Below are 13,875 nucleotides of genomic sequence, written 5' to 3'. Positions count from 1 at the left end.
TTATTAATCGATTATTTTAAATATAAAAATCGCCTACAAAAATCGATTTTAATCTATTTTTTTAATAATCGATTATTTTTTCACATCCCTACAGGACCCAGATTTTTCAGTCTATACACTGTATAACACTGTCTAATAATGCCTATTGCATATAAAAAGATTTAAGAGCGCGAAAAGCACTCAAAACGTCAGGTTATGTAAAAAGCGTAATATAGGTTTAAATCTGGTTAGTTCTATTAGAATCGGAACTTAAACTCGGCCAGTATATTTATCACAATACAATGAACCAGTGACACGATCTCATTTCTTCAAGAAGTGTTAAATATGATAATTGGATGCGAAAATCGTATTTGAAAGTTTTCTCCGTTACGCGTTAGTATTCATTTGGATGTCACCAAGTTACAACTAATTTATGTAAAAATGGAAAAGTTACTCTTTGGAATATTTGTGATTACGGTAAGTCTTTCAAGTTTTTAACTTTAATATACAAACTTTTCCTCTGTTCCGTTGACACTGGCTGTAAAATCATGTGGTGACTTCATACGATCAAGTTAATTAAAATTTTTGGATCGTGCTTAACGCACTTATTAAGCATAATGAACTTAAGAATTCCCGGATTTCAAATAGCTAATTGATGTATTGGAAAATCAATGAGGAATAGTTCTCATCTGCAAAGTAATTAAAAGTATCTTTACCTTGTAAAATGGAAAGGTATACATAATATACAATTGTTTATCTTCAGGTTTTTCCGGCTATTCAGTGCAGAGGACGTAACTACATATCCAGTAGACTCGAATGTGGTCCTTATGGATTTGTTTGCGACGGGATTACTAGAGTGCGTATTTGTGAAGAAGGCAATGTTTTAGGTCCCAGCTTTCGCTGTCCATCTAACACCGTATGCAACGAAGAGTCAACAGACGTCTGTGAAAGCACTTTTAACTACATAGATCCAGTTATAACCAGAAACATCCGGTGCTATCGTAACGAACGCCTTGCTGACACCAGCGTTCCAGGCTGCAAAGGGTATATCATGTGCATTCCCAATAAAAATAGATTCCAAGGCCTAAAATTCCAATGTTCTGGACAAACAATATTTAACGGATTCACACGAGCATGCACGTCACCAGAGAAATATAAATGTCCTCTTACAAATAGTACTACACAAAATAAATTCTACTCGGAGCCAGTTGGAAACCGTAAACCTATTAATGCATACGACCAGCTTCATAAGCCTATTGAATGTGAGAATTATAAATTCGCAGTGACAAGTGAAGACAGTCCATCACGTGTTACGTACTTTTGTCCCCAAAGACCACCTCGAGGAGAAAACAAAATTCGATGCACTGTATTTTCTAATAGTTTCTGCCTCGCACTGGAAAGGGACGATGAGGACCAATTTTTGCAAGGTGCGGGCTCTGCTTTTAGAAGGCCAAGAAATAATAACTAAGATTAATTTCTATGTGAAAGTGCTTTTATTTATAAGACTGAATTGTACCTTGTAACCTCTTTAATGTTATGTTATTAAATCGCAAACATTCTTCACTTTAGATATGAGCTCATACTTCTAGACATTGAAATAAAAATCATACACATTTAACAATTATAACGAATTATATTTTACCCAACGTTAAATAGTAAATTACAATAAATAAAAGATTTGTGTACACTTATGTTTCACATTCATAGCTATCTTCATCGACACATTTTTTCTTCTTTTTATTAAAAACCTCATCCGAATCGCAGTTTTTCTTCTTAAGTCGAATTTTCGATTTCGATATCTTTTTACAAACGTAGTATTTCCTACAATGGTTAGGATCAGGAAAAACCCCCTCTTTTTTGCATTTAAATTCAACATCTGTATTGCTTTCAATTTGGCCTGATTTAGAATCCGAGCTACTACTACTGCTTGATGTTGAATATGATTCCAATGTAAATGACTGCTTTTCAATAACAGGATCCTCAACACATGTTATGGACGTTCTATTTAAAATGTATCCTTTTTGGCACCTTAGCCTAAACCTTACAAACTTGCTTTTGTGTCTTACACAAATATAATAAGTGTCTCTACTCCAAAGATCACTGAACCTTCCTGGAGAAACACATTGAAACTCGTTGTTTCTTACACAATGGGATAAATTTCGAGTGCACTGGTTTAGGATGTCACTGAATACGGAATTTTGAGGGCAATGACCCACTATAGGACTCATTGTTCCAATACACATGTAGAAAGTTTGGCAGTTGTTTTGATCTGGATATTTACCGCTGTATCGATTCAAACAAGTTAAATTTAATTGTTCTGAAGTAATGGTAGGTGATGTTTTGTTACTTCGATTTGTCGTATCAGGTATAGTTTTGTTGCAAGGCTGATTAATCTGTACTGAGACGGTTTCTTTTTTTTCTTGTATATTTGGATAAACGCTTTGCTTATTTCCTATAGTTTCATGTCTATCTAAAGATATGTTATGAGCCAATGCAATAGATGGTGATTTCATTTCCGCAGCGTTATTTATATTTGACGCATTTGATATTACAGGTACTTTACTATTCAGAAGCGATGAATTTAGCGTTTTCGCACTGTTACTTACAACTACTGTTTTGTTTCTTGTAGCGTTAGTATTATTAACTTCCATAGCAGGTAATTTAATCGCATCACCTGCACCTTCAATCTTTGAATCTTCAGAGTATCTAGCAACTTTCTTACTGCCATTAATTATCGCAATTATTGGAACTGACGGCACCCTCGTTGATAACTTATGAATTGTTTCAGTTGTTATGTCTGGAATATTATCTGGCAATTTATTAACCGTTGGGTAAGTATTTCCAACAAAAGAGGAGTGTTTATCTTCATACTTTGTCTTATTTGTTGGTTTTGATTCTTGTATATAATTTGCACTCTCTGTGATTCCGTTATCTTGAAAATTACTAAGTGCATAACTTTCAGTAGCGTTCACATATGAAGTAGTAAACATGTCATTAGTAAATGTAAATAAATTGTTTGCACTCGACCCATCTTGTGATATAGATAGTGTTGATTTCAATTCAGTTGAAGGTTTTGTTACAGTTTTCTCTAAATTGTTCTTATCGTCTATTGTCACTGTTTCTAAGTTATTTAGATCAAATATTGATGGCGTTGTAGAGGCAGCATCAGGGATTTTGTCATGATATATCACATTCATCTCCTTTGTAATTTCGTATTGGTTGTTATTACTTTCAGTATTCTTTAGCCAGGGTGAAGTCGTTAATTCCGTTCTTTTAGTACGATCTTCGATACTGAAAGTATAAACGTCTGTGTTTCTTTGTTCACTGATTGCAGTTTCTTTTATATAAGTGTCCATAGTTTTCATATCACTTATTAATTCTGAAGATGTTGTTTTTGGATTCACTAAATCAGGCAAGGTTGTGTCGTAGGCATAACCCGGTGAAGAACTAGTAGGAGCATTTGATTGTGTGAAAGTAGTATAAAAGTTCGGATTTGTTTTGTCTTGGTTTTTATAGTTGCTCTGTTTCATATTATGGTTGTTATACTTTCCAGAAATAATGGTATCATTTATTTTGATTTCAGTTACATTATCTAGGGCTGAGAATATAGGAACGATTAAATTATCTTTAATAATGGACGGAGTTTCGATTGGCGATAAGAGTGAACTATCTGTGGAAATTTGATAATCTAATGGATCGGTTGATTCTAAATTTATCTCTTTTAAATCATCCTTTGTCGAAGATGACACAATGTCATTCAATACAGTTATATTTTCAATGCTGACTAGAGATTTCTCGTCGTTTTGAATCGTTCCTTTAGGATTATAGGGACTTGTATTATCTTGCATTATATAACCTGTAACTGGAACTTTTGAAGTTGTTTGTTTTATCTCCGAGAAATTTTTATCGGTTTGAGATGACATTTCGTTCACCATTAAATTTCCATACGATACATCAGTACTGGTAGTAATATCCTGACTATTTTTTAATATAACATTGATATTTGCATTTGGTGAAAAGCTACTTGAATGCGTATTTTCTTCTTCCTTATATGTTATTTGATTAACATCGTTATTAAATATTTGCGATACATATGGTCGTGTCATATATTTAATGCCTATAAAAGAACTCTCGTCTATTATAGTCGTAGACTTTGGAAAGTATTTTGCCTCATATTCATCATTAATTATATTTTCTTTTGTTGTACTAACTATATTATTTATATATTCATGTATATCTGTAGTCGTTGGATAATTTATATTGCCATCGATAGTACTACTATGATTAATTGCAGTGTCTTCGGTTTTCCCATAATTCACTGTAGTATCTTCTTCTGGAATTTTCGGTATTGAATTATTATATACATAGTCCTCTGTATTTGAAGCATCAGTTATATTAGTCGTGAATACATCTTTAACTATCCTATTTTCCTGTTGAAGTGTTACTGATGGGGTCGTTGTGTCAAATTTATTGTTATTTATGTAATTTATATTGGCATCGATAGTATTACTATGATTAATTGCAGTGTCTTCGGTTTTCCCATAAATCATTGTAGTATCTTCTTCTGGAATTTTCGGTATTGAATTATTATATACATAGTCCTCTGTATTTGAAGCATCAGTTATATTAGTCGTGAATACATCTTTAACTATCCTATTTTCCTGTTGAAGTGTTACTGATGGGGTCGTTGTGTCAAATTTATTGTTATTTATGTAATTTAAATTGGCATCGATAGTATTACTATGATTAATTGCAGTGTCTTCGGTTTTCCCATAATTCATTGTAGTATCTTCTTCTGGAATTTTCGGTATTGAATTATAATATACATAGTCCTCTGTATTTGAAGCATCAGTTATATTAGTCGTGAATACATATTTAACTATCCTATTTTCCTGTTGAAGTGTTACTGATGGGGTCGTTGTGTCAAATTTATTGTTATTTATGTAATTTATATTGGCATCGATAGTATTACTATGATTAATTGCAGTGTCTTCGGTTTTCCCATAATTCACTGTAGTATCTTCTTCTGGAATTTTCGGTATTGAATTATTATATACATAGTCCTCTGTATTTGAAGCATCAGTTATATTAGTCGTGAATACATCTTTAACTATCTTATTTTCCTGTTGAAGTGTTACTGATGGGGTCGTTGTGTCAAATTTATTGTTATTTATGTAATTTATATTGGCATCGATAGTATTACTATGATTAATTGCAGTGTCTTCGGTTTTCCCATAATTCACTGTAGTATCTTCTTCTGGAATTTTCGGTATTGAATTATTATATACATAGTCCTCTGTATTTGAAGCATCAGTTATATTAGTCGTGAATACATCTTTAACTATCCTATTTTCCTGTTGAAGTGTTACTGATGGGGTCGTTGTGTCAAATTTATTGTTATTTATGTAATTATGCAACTCTGTAGTTATTTCATAATTCCTTTTAGTGTTAGTTACTTCGTTGGGCATCTTCCCTGCCTCCTGAAATGAAGTTATTGGACTAAATGTATCTACATAATCTGAATAAGTATTCAAATATTTCTCTATCTCTGTAGTCAACGAGTAACTTATTTCTCTGTTAGTTGTTCCTTTAATTTCCTCATTTTTTGTCTCTTGCACTGTTGTCGTCAGCTTATCTGATGCAAAATTTGTGGTTTGAGTTATTCCATCTGGCCAAAAATCTAAATTTAGAGGTGCATATGTAGTGGTTTCTTCTTGATATGTATAAAAATTTAGTATTGGAGGTTCTTCTTTAGTGCTTATGATATTATTGCTGGAAATATGTTCATCGATATAGCCAGAAGTAGGTTGAGTTTCATCATAGCGCGTTGTAGTTTGTGTAGTACTTTCTGAAAGAGTAGTTGTTCTCACAGTATCAAAATGATTATCATATCCGTCTGATACTTTATTGTTTACTACTACATTTACCTGTTGACTAGATATAGTAACATCTTCTGTTATAGTATAAAAAGTCGGAGGTAGAGTACTCTTCTCCACTTGTGTAAATGTCGTTCTCTCTATATTCATTTCATCATTTATTTGTGTTTCAGTTGTGGATTCTTGATGCGTCGATGTTTCAGGTGATGTTTCTCTTGTTGTCAACTGATCATCTAATATATCGTAATATTTTTCGGACCTTACAGAATCCTCTTTATTGTACCAAAAGGGTAAAAACGTCGTATAATCACTGTCATCCCGTGTTTGTGCATTTAATTCAGTTACAGGTACTTCACTCTGCAGAATTGGTTTTAGAGTGGTCGTTGTGTGATATTCGCATTCAAAATCGTTGGTTTCTATACATATTGTCGGTGGTGGGCACGGAATTATAAAATCTTCTACAGTTGTTGAAACACCGTCGCCTAAATCCAGGCATATCATGAAGTGAGTTGAATTGAGGCAATAGAAAGCTTTTCCTTTGCAATCAGAATCGATGGCACTGATAAACGTCACTTGGCTAATAACCATTGCCTGAAAATTGAAACGATTTGGAATAAATTCATGTTCATAGTAAAAATAATATGTGTATGTACGTGTTAGAAGTTATACTTCTTTGGCGTAACAAGATAAAAATATTTTTTAAAGTTTGATCTTTCGCCTTATTCTACGTTTGTAGAAAAAACGACACTAACAATAGAAAAAAGGTATTTAATACATTGAAAGTTATATATTATAACGCAATCTAGTGAAATAAAGTTTATTTTTTCTTTCAAAAAAATATATTTCTACATAATTAAAGAAATTGACATTTTTTATTTTAAATGTTGACTATGCTAACTTGATGGTGTCGGTTTTGTAAACACCGTAAAAATTTACTCTCATCTATTTTCCCTAACGCGACAAAAGAAGTATAACTTCAAAAAGGGTTACGTACTTACCAAAAACAAGAGCACACACGGTTTTTTAATTTCCTTTTCCTTGCAAGCCATGGCCTCATTGTTATCGTTATAAAACCTACACTATTAAACACTCGGTTGTTTATAACGTCGTTTCGTCTCCAGACTTTTCGTCAAATGTCTACCTCGTTTGTTGAACTAAGATAATATGAATCGTCAAGGCAGTTATTAGCGCAAACTAAAATCATTTACATACACTGCCACACTAAGATTACGAGTGATATTAAATAAATACATCTTGACACATAATTTGATGTGTTAAATATTGATGAAACACATTCTTAACTGTAATACTCGTCAAGTTGTATGCCACAATTCTAACACACAAATACAGTATTTACAATGTAAGAATATACATAGTAATAATAATTAAAGATAATAAATAGAAATCAAACAAATTTATGTTTGGTCCCTGTGGCAGTGTACCTTTAATGCTCGCAGCATTTACTCGCTGTATTGCTACGTTGAGCGAGACAAGCACCAGCTCTGGGGTCACCGGTACTATCTACCAGGTGCCAACTTTAATCTTTAATAGCACCTGTGCACTTGAACCCCTCGGTCCAAGAGTCTACTCCAAAGGGAACAAAATCAAAGTTAGAGACTCTTGAGCGGAAAATTATTATTCGCCTGCTCTGCGGCTGCGCCAGCTTTTGTGTCACACAAGAAGCATCCCATACCAAAGCCTGTCATATCCTCCATGGGATTAAAGACATCACATATGTTCAATGAATAAAAGTTACTTTATATCAATAGTTTATCGTATAATTATGAATGGAAAATCCAAAAAGAAAACCGAAAAGAACAGTATTAAATTGGAGAGTTTGCTTTAATGTTTTTAAATATTCTGTTCAAATTATCAAACTTTAAAATCTTAGTAGCCCGAGATAACTGAATACGATAATATCATCTAAATTTTTTCATTTCCATTCGATGTTTACTAAAGTGATTACATTATGAGCAATCATTTAGAAAACAAATTACAGAACACTACGTATGAGGCTTATAAATTATAAAGGTTATTTCATAATAACCTGAGAATATTATTGATATAAATGAAGACTTACATGCTTCTTATTGATTATTATAGTTAATTCTGATGTGATTTAGACTTTTAATCACATGTCATCTTCTCTATTTTATATTTACCTAGCTGAAAACTTTCGCCTTAATATGATTTTATTACATAGCCTATCTTTTTAGTAGCTACGTTTTTGGAACATTTTGCTATGCTACCCCATAGAGACTGTTCGTTTCTTCCGGAATAAAAACTTGTGTACTAATTAAAACTAATTTTTTTCTATTTTTAACATGTTTTTTCCAATTTTTCTCCCCATAAAAACCTTCCTCAGAGTTCATGGAATAAATAAATAAAAAATACACCAATTGGTTAAGCCGTCTTCGAGTTTTTGTTTAGAGATTTTGCGATTCATTTATATAGATTTAATTAATATAATTAAGGATTTGCCTTTGATTTTATTTGTGAAACCATGCACTATAATTAATAATATGCAGAAATAATTTTTATTTTAATATTTATATTGGAATTGTAATTCGACTAAAAACGTATTTTATAATACATTAATTATAATTTTAATCAATATCTTTATTGGTTAGAGATTTGAAACTATAATTCTCAATTTTAACTTTCTGAACGCAGCTTGACAATTAATGTTGATGTTTTACGGGGAAATTCTATTTTCCAGTTATCATGGATTTTACCACACTATATTTCATTACGTAAATATTTATTCTAAACTAGTGTATCTTAGCCTGATCATTAGATCGCTATGATTTTAATGTTTTAAAAAACACTATACTAAAAATATTAATGTCATAGTTTGTCTTTACGAAGGAATGGTATACTCGTATAGTTTATTGATGTCGTTTTAAAACAATATCGTTGAAATGTCCACCGTATTCTACGAAAAGCGATTCGAATCGACAATGACCTTGATTCCTTCGAATTGCTTAGAGATGTAGGGACTCTCTGTAGTTGTTCGTATAGTACCTGGTAGGTATTATAGTGAGTTTATCATCGGATGTCGACCTAGGGACCTTCAAGAAAAGAGCGTACCAATTCTTAAAAGACAGGCAACCTTGGGAGCTATCTGTTTATAAAATAAATATTTTTCTCATTTATTTTTTATAATAATAATAATAATAATAAGTCATTTAATCATTTAGGTACAATTTGTACTCTTATGCATGTCAACTCCCCATCTTACAGCGGCACTAGTGCCCACACATTGTCATCGTCTATAAATTCCCGAACAGTGTAATATCCTCCCTTTGTTAGGATTTTCTTGATGCAAAGCTTAAACTCATGTATCGGAAGTTTGGTTACACGGTCCGGAATCTTGTTAAATATCTGTATACATTTCCCCATAAATGAGTGAGCAGTTTTATGAAGTCTGAAAGCTGGAAAATCAAGTCTATTCCTACTTCTTGTGTTTAAATTGTGACAGTCACTGCGCTTTATAAATTTATTAATGTTTTTATAAACGTACATAATATTTTCATACACATATTGGGAGGCAACTGTTAAAATACCAATCTCTTTAAATAATTCTCTTAGCGAGTCACGCGGTTTTAATTTGTATATAGCGCGTATTGCTCTTTTTTGTAAAACAAAAATATCTTGAATATCGGCCGCTGAGCCCCACAACAATATACCATATGTCATAACACTATGGAAGTAACTGAAGTATACAAGCCTCGCCGTTTCGACATCAGACATCCATCTAATCTTTCTTATCGCAAAAGCAGCCGAACTAAGTCTTGCCGATAGATTTGTAATATGGGGCTTCCATTGCAAACGAGAATCTAGAGTGATCCCTAAAAATACAGTTGAATCAACACATTGAATTATTTCCTCATTAATATTAATGTTTGTACTGACCTGTTTTACGTTAGGCAAAGAAAATCTAATACATTTTGTTTTATTAGAATTTAGTAACAAGTTATTATAAGTAAACCAACACATAACTTGGGAAAGGGCATCATTTACCTCGTCAAAATTTATTGCGTTCCTACTGATTTTAAAAATAAGAGATGTATCATCTGCAAATAATACCGTTTCACATAAGTTATTTATATAAAATGGCAGGTCATTTATGTAGATAAGAAAGAGCAACGGCCCCAATATCGACCCCTGAGGCACACCCATGAGAATAGGAGCTCCTAAAGACTCTGCTTTATTTATAACCACTTTTTGTAATCGGTCACTCAAGTATGAATTTATTATTTTTATTGAGTTTGCTGAGACGCCATAATACTGTAATTTTCCCAATAATGTTTTATGCTCTACACAGTCAAAAGCCTTGGACAGGTCACAGAAGACAGCTAAAGCATCCTGTTTATTTTCCCAGGCATCGAATATTTGCTTCATGAGCTCGACACCCGCATCCGTACTACATCTACCCTTAGTAAAACCGAATTGTCTATCATGAAATAGTTTATTTAATCTAAAATGTGAAAGCAATTGATTATGAATAATTTTTTCAAATATTTTACTTAGAGTTGGTAAAATTGATATAGGGCGGAAATTCGTGGGGTCCGATTTGTCTCCAGACTTAAATAAAGGAATAATTTTACTATATTTCATGAGATTGGGAAAAACCCCATCATCGATACATCTATTAAAAATAATCGTTAGATAAGGAGAAATATTTCCAATTATTGGTGCTATTACAGCTACTGATATTCCCCATAGATCTTCTGTTTTCTTCTTATTCAACGATCTAAATGCCTTTACAATAGAATCCGTGTTAATTTTATGAAAATCGAATGCACTACTATTTTTATTTGTGCTAGACGTTAAAAGTGAAAGCGCGAATTGCGTAGATGAATTCAGTTTACTAGTGATTCTTGCAGGGATTTCAGAGAAAAAGGACTCCATAGCATTTGCGACCGCTGCATCTTTTTTTATAATTTTGCCATTAATATTAATTTCAAAAGAGCTATCTTTAAATGAAGTTTTACCAGTTTCTTGATTAATAATGTTCCAAGTGGTCTTAATTTTATTGTCCGATTTTTTTATTTTATTACTCAAATAATTTGCCTTTGCTATATTACAAACTTTTTTAAATATTTTTGAATAATTTCTGACATAGTTTATAAGCGACTGCTCAGTAGAAATAGACTTTTCATAATATAGATCATACAATTTTCTTCTACTAACGTAAATACCTGGTGTGGCCCAGTCACAGAATTTCATTTTAGAGTTTAAAGAAACAGTTTTTTGTTTAAATATGCTAGCAAATTCTATGCTTATTTGTTGACATAAATATTCGTATTGCTCATTAGCATCATTTGAATTTTTAAGAAACCTAAGTTTATTCTTAATATTATTTTCAAAAACCTTTAAGCGTTTGTCCGTTATTGGCCTAAAAGTAATTTTTATGTCTTGTTTAACCCTATGGCGCTCAACAATGATTTTTTGACCACTATGATCTGAATCCACCCAGTTAACAATACATTTTTCATATAAAACGCAATCAGAAAAAATGTTATCCAAGCAGGTAGCTGATAGGGGGGTAATCCTAGTTGGTTCAAAGAAAGAATATTGTAGATTGAACGACCCAAATAAATTAGTAAATCTACTTGTATATGTACTAGAAACCAAAATATTTAAATTGAAATCCCCACAGACAACCATCTTTTTGTTATTTTTACTTATAATATTAAGAACATTTTCCATAGAAGACTCAAACAGATCATAGCTTCCAGAAGGGGGTCTGTATACACACACAATTATAAATTGTTCAAATTCCACACAAGAAATTTCTATCGTTTGTTCAATGGAATGTTTTATTATGTCTAATCTTTCTTTATATTTGATATTGTTTTGTAACATTATTAATGACCCACCTCTAATTGCACATTCCCTAGTAAATGCACTAACAATTTTATAATTTTCAATACAATCTAATAATTCATTTTTTTTTAACCAATGCTCTGTGAGACATAATACATGGATATTCTGACTGTTTAAAAACAAAGAGATTTCTAGATTCTTTCCAGAAAAACCTTGTATATTCTGGTGTACTATTTTAAGGTTGCTAGAGGCCTTCTCTGTTGTCTTATTATTTAATTTAAATATTTAATTTGGGACAAGCATTTATGTGCATCATAGTTAGATTGCTCAATAGCGGCAACTATTTCATGACTAATTTGCTCCAAGGGAGCACTGTCGGAACTCTGCTGCTGTATAAAGGCATTGTCTAACCTAATAATAGAAGACTGCTCAAATAAAGCAGATTTAGCAGCCAAGTTCTTGGCTGAAGTTAGTAAATAAAAGCTTAGCGTTAATGCTAATTGTTTTTTACCAAATTTAGATAGAAACAATCTATCCTTTCTTAAAAAAAAGCTGTTATCAACAAATGACAATTTATTTATGTCAATTATATTTATTTTGTTTGAATAATACGATAAACTATCCAATGTCACATTTAATTTGTATCTTAAATTATTTTCCTTCTGCGTCAAACTCTTACTATAGGGAAATGTAAACATTACAATGTTTTTAACTTCAACACTTTGAAGATGGTCAAATAGTTTTGTTATAGATTTTTTATTTGTATTCTCCCTATTTCCTATAATTATTATTAAATTGTCATTTTCTCTAAACTTAAATTTTAATATTTTTTCAGACATTTCATTTAAAGAAATGCCAGGCATACAATAATTACTTACACTTTGCCCCATCTGGTTCATCGAAATGTATCCCAAATCTTTTCCCACTTCATCGCTAAACATAACATAATTACTGTTTGTTTTTAAAGAAACATTTTCTTTTTTGTTAACATCATTATTGAGGCTAAGCTGTTCAGAGATTGACGGCTCACACACTGACGGCTCACACACTGACATAGACCATTCAAGTTGTTCCAAGGCAACCAGGCCTGGTGCCAGGGAATCCACCAGGTTAGTATTATTCAGGTGGTGATTGAGGTTCAGTGTGTATTCCCTCATGCTCCTCTTAGAAGACAATGCATTATATTTATGTGTAATGTTTGCCAGAGACACTTGTAAGCACTTTATTTTATCATTTAATAATAATATATTACATTCATACATTGAGAATAAACTCAGGGTCTGATTAACCCTTAGGCTAATTAGGCTGCAGCCTAGGGCGCGACGATCTAGGGGGGCGCGGACGCGCTGAAATCGTGTCTTCGCTAATATCGTCCCCTGCATATTCCAACTAGACCAAGAAAAACACTTAATAAACTGTGAACTGGTAAAAATTCAAAGTAAGGAGATCAAAATAGAAGCAAAAGCAGTTTTAGAAAAAATTAAAACTTCGGAACGTTACTCTTTATGAGATATTACATGCTTATCTTGATACGTTGCGTGACGAAAAAGAGTTAAGAGACATACAAATAAGATGTTTAAGAAGAATAAAGAAATCAAAATTTCTTTTTTCTAAGTAAAGTAAATACTAAGTTAAAATGGGCCACATTGAGTTATAAGGTAGGCGATCTTTCATCATTGATAATTATTATGCTGTATGCAGCTATTGACTGTCTTAAAATGCACTTTAAGACAGTAAGTAAGTAAGTAGACTTTAAGTCAGCTAAAAAATGGTTTCAAGGTGTGCAAATTAAAGGACAGCGTTAGTTTAGCTGGCAGATCGATCTGAAATCTTTTATAGATAGTATGAACCATGTTAAAATTTCCACACTAGAAAACATAGTCAACACTACTTTTTAGACGGACCGTAACACATCTGTCACCTGGCGGGGGCGCATCCTGACAAATAGCCTAGAGCGGTCAGAACTCTTGATCAGTCTCTGAATAAACTTTACACCTTACACTGTTAATTGACTAATAAACAAACGCATCATGCAATAATTGTATTATATTTGCAAATTTAGACCCTTCGGGATCGTTGTGCTGTTTCACATTTCTTCAATACTCTACAAATACTAAGATTTAGCTGTAGGCGTATTTTTGTGACCCTTGTTTTTGGACGAACAATGGGCGCATTTATTTGTTGTTTT

General features: G+C 32.3%; 2 protein-coding genes and 1 long non-coding RNA gene across 4 annotated transcripts; 1 reads left to right on the top strand and 2 right to left on the bottom strand.

The window, feature by feature from the left end:
• Nucleotides 1–132: 132 nt before the first annotated feature.
• Nucleotides 133–1,634, top strand: LOC125057959. The gene is made up of 2 exons (XM_047661930.1): nucleotides 133–456; nucleotides 743–1,634. Exons 1-2 carry the CDS (start codon nucleotides 421–423, stop codon nucleotides 1,445–1,447), a joined length of 741 nt encoding a protein of 246 aa, XP_047517886.1. The 5' UTR covers nucleotides 133–420; the 3' UTR covers nucleotides 1,448–1,634.
• LOC125057958 (metacaspase-2-like) lies at nucleotides 1,593–7,026 on the bottom strand. 2 transcript variants are annotated; one of them, XM_047661929.1, is made up of 3 exons: nucleotides 6,854–7,026; nucleotides 4,466–6,446; nucleotides 1,593–4,234 (listed from the first exon to the last, which is right to left on the bottom strand). In XM_047661929.1, the coding sequence occupies exons 1-3, from the start codon at nucleotides 6,902–6,904 to the stop codon at nucleotides 1,668–1,670; spliced, it is 4,599 nt and encodes a 1,532-aa protein (XP_047517885.1). In that variant the 5' UTR covers nucleotides 6,905–7,026; the 3' UTR covers nucleotides 1,593–1,667. The 2 variants fall into 2 exon arrangements, with proteins under 2 accessions (XP_047517885.1, XP_047517884.1); XM_047661928.1 differs by having other exon boundaries at nucleotides 1,593–6,446.
• Nucleotides 7,027–9,502: 2,476 nt separating this feature from the next.
• LOC125058051 lies at nucleotides 9,503–9,857 on the bottom strand. Its single transcript, XR_007118311.1, has 2 exons — nucleotides 9,771–9,857; nucleotides 9,503–9,706 (listed from the first exon to the last, which is right to left on the bottom strand). It is a non-coding gene; the product is annotated as an uncharacterized LOC125058051 (long non-coding RNA).
• Between the last annotated feature and the right edge of the window lie 4,018 nt (nucleotides 9,858–13,875).

This window comes from Pieris napi, chromosome 17, assembly GCF_905475465.1.
Source record: "Pieris napi chromosome 17, ilPieNapi1.2, whole genome shotgun sequence".
In the NCBI taxonomy this organism is placed as follows: Eukaryota; Metazoa; Arthropoda; class Insecta; order Lepidoptera; family Pieridae; genus Pieris; species Pieris napi.
The sequence above is the reverse complement of the archived record's forward strand: the minus strand, read 5'-3'. Positions and strand labels throughout refer to the sequence as shown.

Bases quoted from the DNA above. Each gene is read 5' to 3' on its own strand.
- LOC125057959 (XM_047661930.1), top strand. From the start codon at position 421: ATGGAAAAGTTACTCTTTGGAATATTTGTGATTACG. The intron at 457-742 runs GTAAGTCTTTCA...GTTTATCTTCAG, and splicing joins TTGGAATATTTGTGATTACG to GTTTTTCCGGCTATTCAGTG.
- LOC125057958 (XM_047661928.1), bottom strand. From the start codon at position 6,904: ATGGCTTGCAAGGAAAAGGAAATTAAAAAACCGTGTGTGCTCTTGTTT. The intron at 6,447-6,853 runs GTAAGTACGTAA...TTCAATTTTCAG, and splicing joins CGTGTGTGCTCTTGTTTTTG to GCAATGGTTATTAGCCAAGT.